At 40.3% G+C, this 11209-nt stretch overlaps 1 protein-coding gene across 2 annotated transcripts; it reads right to left on the reverse strand.

The window, feature by feature from the left end:
- Nucleotides 1-1257: 1257 nt before the first annotated feature.
- Nucleotides 1258-11158, reverse strand: yod1 (YOD1 deubiquitinase). Of its 2 annotated transcripts, none has more exons than XM_088338927.1 (3): nt 11024-11158; nt 9287-9495; nt 1258-7336 (listed from the first exon to the last, which is right to left on the reverse strand). In XM_088338927.1, the coding sequence occupies exons 2-3, from the start codon at nt 9492-9494 to the stop codon at nt 6645-6647; spliced, it is 900 nt and encodes a 299-aa protein (XP_088195053.1). In that variant the 5' UTR covers nt 9495; nt 11024-11158; the 3' UTR covers nt 1258-6644. The 2 variants fall into 2 exon arrangements, with proteins under 2 accessions (XP_088195053.1, XP_088195052.1); XM_088338926.1 differs by having other exon boundaries at nt 10863-11079.
- Between the last annotated feature and the right edge of the window lie 51 nt (nt 11159-11209).

The following is an 11209-nucleotide window of genomic DNA, read 5'->3' on the forward strand; positions in this document are numbered from 1 at the left end:
ATTTTTCATTCTCTCATTCATATTGGAACGACAAAACCCGGGCAAGAATTGTTGGCACCAACTCTAGAAATGTCTTTATCGGTTCTCAAATTCACAATAAGATATCTCACGTAAATGAAATGTAAAAGAAAGACGTTTTGCCCTCTTTAAAGTGGAATTAAATGGCAAAAAAAACAGTTCAGGTTCCACAATCTTAGTGAAACAATTTCAAGCATTACAACTAATTTAGCAAAGATAATAACTTAAAAGGAGGGGTGAGCATTTTAAAAACGTTTAAAATAAAAAAAAATTCTCACTTAGATATGTGTTAACAATAGAGGGAGGGGGGAAAGACTGATAACGCACGTGCTCGAGGTTATCTTCATATCACGATGAAAATGGTGAAAGTAGGAAAAGGACTGTTTCAAGTACAGCTCAAATGCCAACTCAACCCCCCAAAAAGATTGTTTATTCTAGTGCATCGAAGAGACATGCACCATACAAGAATCTTGACAGAGGCTGCAATCACGATTTCAGCCAGAAGATGGCGTCAGCAAGTTGAATATTTAAGATACGGACACCGCCTTCAAGATTTTCTGTAGTGTGATGATTAACATCTCCCCAATAAGCACAGGAGACAAAATGAACTCAAAAGTGCCACAAAAATCCTAAATGACAAATCGAGTTAGTCCTGTATAAAAAAAATATATGGTTCACAAAAGTTTTTTTGTTGGTCAACGTTGCAAGTTGGAATAAAACACTTCAAAACTTCCATGTCCATATCACTTGAACCGTTCCACCGTTTTGTATGTATGTACAAACCGAGTGTCACAGAAGACCTCCGCCAAGGCTGTAAACAAATCTGCATCGCAACTTCTTTAAAAGTACGACAAAACAATATCATCCGTTAAGAACGTATTCACGCATTGTTTAATTCATTCATCTCAATTGATGTGACAATAAAAAGTGGGCCTGTAGTGAGTTTGATATCAACATTTATCAAAAATGATTAGAAGGGAACAATCGCGTATATATTTGTTCAATGTGGATACAAATGAGCAGAGGCAACAGTGATCAAGCTGTGTGTGTTGTGCGTTTTCAGGTCATGTTTATTTGTGACGCCCTTTATCACAAGGAGTCTCGAAGGGCTGCACAGACCACAGATTATTGAAAACTAGACTATTTTTGAATTATCCACTGATGTAAAACCTACATTAGGGCAAGGAAAAACTCAAAAACCTTAACATGGGGAAAATGAAGCAACAGCAGATCCCTTGGTTAAGGCATTCCTACTTTATTTTTTCTCATTACGATGTTGGATAAAATGCTTCTTTGGCCCCCGCTAAACAGATTTTTCTCACCAGGACACCAACACGAACTTATTTTGGGTACCCAAAAGCATAGAAAATTCAATATTTCTGTTTCTGTGGATGACTATTGTTGTCTCTCACTGCCTATATTTAGTCATGAGTGTATAACTTCATCTCCTGAGTTGAGCTTTGTTTTGTAGCCATATGTGTCCTTGAGCATCATCATAACAGTTCCGGTTGATACTCACTTAAACAGTTTTAGAAAGAGATTTATTATAACATGAAAAATTCCACCTCCAATTTCTCTTGTGATTAAGAGCCATGTAAATAAACATGACTTGACAAAGCACACAATATGTTTTTCCTTCTGTGCGGCATCCCCTCCTATTGTTCACATTCAGCTAGTGCATACCTTACATCACCCCGATAGACGAAATGTTTTGTTAAATCAACACGATCAATTTCGTACCAGTCTGAAACGGCAACACTTGAGTGAAATTTGGAAGTCAAAGAAGAAAGAATCATGAAATGAATAATAATCAACGTGGATGGTGTTGGGGTTATCCTTAAATGACCATTTTGGGTTTGAATTTTCCTTTTTTTTTCTTATAGCAATTTTGGGTAACTTTCCACTACTAGGTTGTTCATTGACATTATGAAATGAAATAGCGCTTTTCAAGTCAAGACTTCCCAAAGCGCTTTACAGTGTGCTTCACATTTCCCAATAGCGGCCGTGCAGCCATGTAAGGCGCCAACCTGCATATTGGGGGTTCAGTGTCTTACCCAGGGACACTTCTACATGTAACACGGAGGAGCCGGGATTCGAACTGTGATCTCTTGATCCCAAGACGAGCGCTCTACCTCCTGAGCCACTGCCGCCCATTATAAATTGATAAATTATGCAAGATCGGCGTTCCACCACCCTATAATTAAAGACAAATTGTCTTTTGGGCATTAATAGGCGAATTAATAACTTATTAATTTTCTAGTTTTTTTTTCTTCCTTAAAGGACGCACCAATCTTAAAATATCCTCCATGATCAGCCCCCAAAACGGCAACGCTCGAAAATGCTGAAAGCACCGTATAAGTGCACGATGACTTTTCAAAACGAAAAAACAAAAAAGCAATTTGAGTAAAATGATGAAAATATGGATTTTCACAAGTCCAAACATGAAAACAGCATTGGTGGCCAGTTGACAGTAGTGAATGTGCGCAAATGATGTGAGGTAGACCAGTGATTCCCAACAATTTATCTGCAGTAATTTCACTCTGTAAATGATGCATTTCCCTCCTATAGTGCATTTTTGTTGGGGTGTAAGAGCAATAAAGTTCAAAATCAAAATGGATCATTTTTACAAAGTGCACATTCACTGTTAATCCCGATATTTGGGAATTTAACAGATATCGGCATTGGCCTTTTCATTCATTCGACAATCCGATAACTAAGTCATGCAGCCGAGACTCTCGTTCTTGCTCCCATTCTCCTCGGTACCCAACCAGCTCCTTGTGATTGGATAAGCGACTGGGGGCGGAGCCATTCACGCAGGAAAAATAAGAGCGCGGCAGCTCAGCTAACATGCTTGGATATGCCTGTGTTCATGTTAGAAAAGCGTGTTTGCGATTAAGGGATAGCCTAAATAGTGTAGTTAACTTGTTTCAGAGAACAACGTTGAGGTGCAGACTGATATATTAGCTTTTATCATAACATTAGTTCGTCAATCTGTCTCTAAAACAGAAGTACCCATAGTTTCAATTCACTAGTCCTGTTGAAAAGGTGTAGTTTTTGTTTAAAGTTAACTTAAGTCATGTTAGTTGTGCTGACATTTTTGTTTATTGTAAAAAAATATCAAGGAGGTTTTTATGCACCATTTTACTCGTTTTTATTTCTTCCACCGTTTTCGTTTAAGCGAGTTATTTTAGTTGTGTTGAAATTATATTTTTTTTACTGTAAAAGGTTTAGGAGAGGTTTTAAATATTTATATGAACTTATAACAAAATTTCTTTTGGCATTATTAAAATTTTCCTGCACCGATTTGAAAGCTTAGTGGTGGATCCCGAGTAAATAGTCTTCAAGATGTGTGTCGGGCCCTATCATATGGTGCACTTATGTGAAGTAGAGGACACCATGACATTTTGAGAAGTGTTTTGAGTAATGTGTACTTCGGCAAGCAGGTACAAAAACGTAAATGTGTATTATTAATGTAACATTATTTATATCAGAATTTGCATATGTACACACGGGTTTTGTACGTATGCATTTTAAAAACTAAATTAGATTAAAATTTATTCCTATCCACATTCCACGCTTCTCTATTGGCCATCCACACTGATGGTTACGAAGACTAGTACCAATATCCTTAACACTACAGTCAGTTTCCCATGGTATCTTTCGCATGCTTGTCTTCTTTTAGCATGCCGTTACTTGTCTCGTACATATCTGAAGAAAACTTTATATGACGCCGTGAAATCATGAAAATACACTACATGACCAATGTCGCCAACTTGAATGTTCAAGTGATCAACCCATTTCGAAGCATCTCCTAAAACAGCGCCTGACAACAATGCTGATTGCCAATGGTATGCTATTAAAGGCACCTGTGCACGGTTTCACCTCGAACGGGACAGAAACAAGTCAAACTGTTCTTCAGGGAGTCCTGACGTAAGAACTCCAATGACTGGACATTGGTGTGAACCGGATGTTCAATACAAATTTGCGAGGGACACCAGTGCGATTTTTGACCGATAAAGACCAAAGTTTCACTAAGAGTGGCAAGTCGCCCTCGGTGAGTCACACCACAATTCTATGGTTGATTGGGCTGTCGCAGGGGTCGGGAACCCTTTTGACCCAAAGAGCCTTAAAAACAAAAATATTTGTAAACAATTTTGAGAGACTCACCAAATATCTGAAGACAAAATGCAGCAAAACCGCCAAACCTGCTCTACAGAGAGAAGCGAATTCATTAGCACATTTTATCACACCGTGTCATTTGATGATTTGATCAAATCTATTTAGCCCAATAATGATAATAAAACACTTAAAATGTATCTTCCAAATTTTGTTTACCAAAACAAGGTGCAAGCAAAGTCCTTTTATGAAAATGTTACAAGACACTGCAAACGAAAAGGATATCGTCATACTTACTTTTGGTGCAGAGTGCACTGAGCGAGAAAATAAATGGAGAGCAGAGATCTTCCCACCTCTACCGCTCACCCAATCAAATTGCTCTGCATGGTTTGCTCGCGTTTTCATATATTTACAGTTCATTCTGTGGGTTTTCATCATAAAGTATCTCATCTGTGATTATACATAGTTTGATGAAATGAAATGATCTGCATTGATATAGCGCTTTTCAAGTCAATGACTTCCCAAAGCGCTTTACATTGTGCTTCACATTTCCCAATAGCGGACGTGATCTGAGCAGCCATGTAAGGCGCTAACCTGCTTATTGGGGGTAATTGGGGGTTCAATGTCTTACCCAAGGACACTTCGACATGTAACACGGACAAGCCGGGATTCGAACTGGGATCCCTTAATCCTAAAACGATCGCTCTACCTCCTGAGCTACTGCCGTTCCATTTCAAGAATTACTTAGCGACCTACTGCCAAAACAGGGTGAGTTGGTGGGACACAGACTGTAAACTGTATTTGAGAAAATGGCTTATATCTCTTGGACTGAAACATGAGTGTACTCAGTGTTGCTGTGGGTTTGTATGTAAAATCGGGATTTAACCACCCAACTTTGGAACGCATCTGAGAAATGTACTACAGTCAAATTTCATCTCTGAGCCATATGTACTCATGTCTCCCGAGCCATGGGTTCCCGACCCCTGGCCTAACGTGTCTGCCTGTACCGTTTGAGCCTTCCCTATCAATAACACGGAAAGTGACCGCCAGTATAGGAAACTTGGGATGTTCGATGTAGATGAAGCGAAACAGAGGATAAGGACTTAGATGTTCAGTTTTGCTCTGCTTTATTTTTAGATGGCATGCTCGAGTGTGTGTTGTTTGTTTAAGGTGGGCGCGGTAGGGGACACCATGATGACCTTAAAGGGTTAAGTGCTTGCACCAAAGGGTCATGTCCGGAACACAAATTGTATATAAAGTCCTGGCCCTGTAATCAGGTGCATCATACGTGTGTGCCAAATACAACAATGGCACTCTTAGACTGCACCTTTAGTCCAGCGCACCTTACGGTCGTGAAAAAACAATAGATTCAACAGTCAAAGCGTAGTAAAGTCAAATTGCCAAAATTTCTAGTACAAAACCCAACTTAACTGCCTATCTGTTTATCGAAAAGCGGGAATTTCAGATGTACATCTTTTTGTGTTTTGTTTTTTGTGTGTGTTTTGCTAACAATGACAATCTGTTTGAAAAATGGCCAAACCAACAAAAAAGCACAATGCACAACGTGATTGGTCAGCTCAGCAAATGCCATAACCTACTGTTATGGGCAGAAGAGTAATGAAGTAAGGCTCCTTAACGTTTTTGAGTGGAAAGAGTCCTCTAAACTGTGTTGACACAATCTCTTAGTGAATGCTGACATTCGGACTGAAGTTTTGACTTTATCAAACCCTCAAAAACTCAATACAGGCAAAAGAAAGAAAATCGTTGTTTCAAAAAAGCTTGTTATAACTGAAATTTGTCCTAAATGTAAAATTTCGCCAGAGCCAACTTATTTTCAATGGCAGATTAATAAAAAAGGGTTGAGTAATAAACAGACTTTTTTTGTTGAAAGACGAGCTAAATTTGTTCTTTGAATTCGTCATTTTTCTCTATTGAATTGAATTGTTTATTCTACATATATACAGTGTATAACCATAACACAATTGTCTGTAGGCCTTGAAAGATCCTTCAAAATTGGCTGCTCCTGGTAAATTACTTTTTAGAAAATGAGTAGAACTCAAAAAGTTAACTTCATCGGAAGAAGCTTGCTTATCAACCGCCAGATTAACAAAAAATATGTTGATATCCAACAACAAAATTGAATATCGACTTTGATTACTCTAGCCAAACTAAACGGAGCTTTGGTGACATCTTGTGGCATGTTCGGTTTGTTTTAAAATAATAAAATAAAAAAACAGAAAACAGCCATTTGCCTGAATTTTCATTTTAAGATCACATTTTTTTTTGCTAAATCCTGAATTAGAAAATAAAGTACACTTCAAAATGTTATTTCAGAGGGGAGTATCACAAATTGATGGTTTTTCTAACAGCCCTCACACGTACTGGTTGGCATTGTTGCTGCGGCATCCTATTTTTCCGCAGTAAAACAAGCTCCTTTTCTCTATGATGGTCAGAAATCACTGAGGTAGGCAGCCACGGACCTGGAAGACGAGCACGAGAACCCAAAGGTCTCATACTTCGCCAAAGTTGGTGTGACCCGTCTCCTTAGCGTGCTCGCGCGCCTCCTTCTGTCCCACCAGGCCCGTCTGGCAAACCATGCAGCGCAGCGCAAAGCGGTTGACGTCCGTGAACTGCCGCTTGCGGCGAGCCTCGTCGGCCAGCTCCAGGGCTTGCGCCAGGATCACGTCGTCCCCGGTAGAAAATATGGTCTGGGGGGGCGCGCCGGGCGACTCCCTCTGCAGCGGGTCGTAGTGGATGCCGTCGTAGATGAGCAGGACGCGCTTGCGGTAGCCGGCGTCCTCGCCGAAGCGGTCCACGCGCACCGTCTGCGTGTCTACCACGCAGATCTCGCACTGGTAGAACTTGGACAGGATGGACACCTCGATGGCGCCTCCCCAAGTGTCGCCGCGCCCGATCCAGGTGCAGTACTCCTCGTTGCTTTTTCCCAGGACGGCCTCAGAGTAGGACGCCGGGTCGCTGGACACGATCTGTCCGATGAGGCCGCGCATTTCGGGGGCGCAGGCAGGGTCGTAAACGCCACCCTCTACCACGTAATTGACGCTGGTGAAGAGGCACGAGTTGTCGGCTGGAACTACGCGCCGCGAAAGCGCCGGCAGGGCGTTCAGGCGGGGCATTTTGTTCACCGCTGGATGGGCGCCTGGACGGGGCTTGTTTTTCTCCTCCTCTACGATGAGTGTGTCGCCTGAAGAAATCGCACATGAAAATTGTTTAAAGGTGCGGTGCATCGTTTGAGGCGCCTTTAAAAACATTTAGAGTCAAATAAACGGACCCTTTACAACTTTGCACTTCAAATATTGCTGGTTCACTCCTTTGCAGATTTTTAAATGAATTGTTTTTGTCTTTGTTGTCATTAATACCATCGATCGTGCATTGCGTTCAACAGGGACAGATTAAGGTGGGCGCTCAGTGTGGTTGGGTGTGACTATCCATGTGTGCGGCCGTGATAGGCTCCAGTATGCTGTCAGTCTACATTTCCGAATCCTAACAAACGTGGCTACAGCAACAGCTAGCTTTTAGCGGCCCGTTCTATTCAAAAGAAATCCATCAATTAAATTGGACTCTAAGGAAAGTCAGAAGAACACAATTAAACGCTGACCACCAGCGGTTTCTCTTGACGATTATTATCAGGTTCCAGAAGCGACTCGGGACGGTCTTATTTTAATATCTGTCTCTGACACCTGATGCTAGCGCCCAGCTCGTCGGACGCTCTCTAAATTTCTTTCTTACACAGAAAGAAAAAGCCCCCCAATTTCTTTTTACTTTTTTTATATTGAGAAGAAAACCAAGTGGCCAAGCATTCCGATTTCCGTGTGTGGGTCAGGGGGTGATAAAGCCAGGACCACGCCTGGATAGCATGCGTGTTGAAGTAAGTGGGGCTCTTTGCTCATACTTGAATCTGCATGTGGTTTTGACGAATGTCCTCCAATTTTGTTTTAAATTTGTATAATGACAATAAAACCGTTTATTCAGCTGCTCCTATGTGTTATTATTTGTAGATCTATAATGTTTTTTTGTGTGACAGTCTTACACTCTTAGTCAGTAATGACGTAATCTCGATGTAAATGTAATCCTTTGGGGACTTTTATGAAGGTGAGACACTACTTGGAGGATTTTTACTTTTCGTCGGTGGTTGTGGTCCTTGTTAACCGCGGAAACTGAGGGATCTTTGTATTTTCTCTTTTAATGGTGCTGTCTGGAATTTAAAACTTTGTTTCTCCCTGCCACAATCTCCTGTCTTAAAATCATGATCGCAGTCACAGTTTGCTCACTCCTCAAGAACATGCAAATCTTAAATGCGTCCCAACAATCTCTTTTTTTTTAAATCTTTTTTGGAGTTCGGGTTGGCATTTGGACTGTATATTAAAAAGGCCTTTTCTTACTTTTACCATTTTCATTCTACACTAGTTCTCTTAGGAAAAAATGTCTTTAGTACCATTAAGAGAATAAATATGGTGTGAATCAATCCATAGCCCTGTGTTGAGGTCATGTATTTTGCAGATCAACGAATGTATCTGCAATTTACAGATGTGTCTTATATGTCTGAGCCTTTCTCTCCTATTGTAAAGAAATGGATCTCTTTTTGCATTATGTCCAACATGCTCCGTGTGGATTTGTCCTTTTTAGCCAGTGTTCGTATTCTCTGTTTTCTAGCCATCGCTTATTGAAACAGCAGCCTCCCGGCATCTTGATGCCCCTATCCCCTTGGGCACGCAGGTGATGACGCTTCATAGGACAATGCCATACGAACTAAATAAGCTGCCGATGACCACCAGGGGAAGAACAAATGCTAGGCAAAGCGAGACCACCAAATCAGGTGTGTCAGCATCGTTTTTAAGCATACTTGTTTTATTTGTATTGATTCAATGAGTGGTCTTTCGAGTCAGACTGCCAAAAACATGGCAACAATTTCACTATATCCAAAGTTCCAGCCCATTTAGGACTTTGAAACACCAAGGGTCAAGGATTCGAAGCACCGGTGTGAACCCTGCTCATGAGAGCATTCAAATGTTTCACAGTCTTCGAAGAGTTTTCTTGAATCCTTGATTTTCCATGACTATTTTGCTTTTGCTTGGTTTACATTAATCGACATGTCTGAAAGCTAAAACTAAGTGACGAGCTGGTTGTGACTTACCGGACTTGATGGGGTAATCCTTGAGGTGTGCCTCTCCGTTGCGCAGGTCCAGACTTGAAGGTGGATACCCCACCATGATTTTCTGCACATCGCTGGGGATGCCAGTCAGCTCCTCCACTTTTCTTTTCAACTCTTGCACGCACGATTGGTGGGTCAAACCTTGCATCACATGACTCCCATTTTTGGTCTTACAGCGAAGACGCAACATCCTGAGGGGAAATTGAAGAACATTTGAAACGGCAATTACGGCAGCTTTGACATGAAGGACGATTTTCCTAGATGTCCAACACCCACCCACGGGACTTTAATTTAAAATAGAAAATATGACTTTTCCTCTTTTTTCTTATTATTTAGATCAATATATAAGCTTCCCAAATAACATGACCTCAAAATTCCTTGTCAGATGTTAAATGTTGAAAATGTAAACATTTATTTAACAGGGCATTGTGTATTAATTGACTACTATATATATAGCTGTATTGTGTTGTGCAACTGATTACGAGTGCTTTAAACTATGAGGAAGAATACAAAACTACGGAGACTCGTAGTGACCCAATTGCACCATTGTTTCATTTTATGACCAGCCTTTCAAAAGGTTGTTTTTTGGTGGATTGTGTAAATTATGTCGGCTCCCTCTAACCCTCGTTATATAAAATAAACACACATTTCTTGAACTATGAAACTGCATAAATATATAGACTAATATTTCAGCAATATTATTTTGTATATTGAACAATATTTATGTGAACTGAAAAATCTGAAGCGATAACTGCTTTGTATTACCAATAAACTGTGATGATTAAAACTGAATGAAAATATAGATTCATATAATAATTTCAGCAATATTATTTTGTATAATGTACAATATTGTTGTGAACTGAAAAATCTTGAAGTGATAACTGATTTGTATTACCACTAAACTCTGATGATTAAAACTGAATGAATATATAAATTTATTTTATATTTGTAGCCGATTTACATTTTCAACCTCGATAACAGTAAATTTCTGGGACCCATAGATCTCTGTTGGGACCCATAGATTTTTGAGCATGCGAGTCCCCGGGAACCATCACTTTTCAGGGGTAAAATGAACACCGTATAAGTTAAGCTGAGACAATGAAAACGTTTTAATGCTACAGTTTATATATTACTTTCTTGCTCTGCCATTCAAAATATGTAAAAGATGTATGTGCAATTGTGCAATCTGAATTAACTGTCCCTCAACGTGAGTCACTGCAATTACATAAAAACTTTCTGAACATTCTAGTTGTGTTTACAAACAAAGACGTTTACCCGCTAGTATATGGAAAACCCCCTCAACAAACACACACCACCCAAAATGAACACAACATTGCTTTGTTTTGCTGCCCTTTTGTTCGTAGGCTGTCCTGTAGCGTTAGAATGTTGGCTAGATAGTAGATAATGTCTCTTTTTCCTTTTTATGTGGAGGGTTTTAAATATCATCCACTTCTTCGTTGAAGAAACTTAACTCAAGTCATCATTGTTATGTTATTTTTAATTATTGTGAAGAAGTGTGGTGGGTGGGCAATGAGCTATCCTGAGCTAGCATGCTAACCTGTCCGTTAACTTAGCGTTCAGTGGACATTTTCACTCGGAGCGGCCTTCTTCGTCCTGCTCTCGTCTTCGACAGAAGCAAGCACGTTGGATGACAGCCGCGACAACTTAAATGTCCGCTTCGTCATTTCTTTTGTCCCTCATTTTGTTAGTTGTTGTTACCTGAAGTCGCCCGATTCCAACACCTCGAACAATGCACACACAATTGCGGGGCGGGGCGAATCCTCCACTACGTTATCGTGACGTCACGGCGTAGTTAATACCGTAACTTCTCTAATTGCTCACAAGCGAACATTATTACTGTGATTTGGCAACACGTATGCGCATTTATTTAAAACTAACGCAGTT

Source organism: Urocampus carinirostris, chromosome 6, assembly GCF_059441175.1.
Source record: "Urocampus carinirostris isolate Australia breed hairy pipefish chromosome 6, RoL_Ucar_1.0, whole genome shotgun sequence".
Lineage (NCBI taxonomy): Eukaryota > Metazoa > Chordata > Actinopteri > Syngnathiformes > Syngnathidae > Urocampus > Urocampus carinirostris.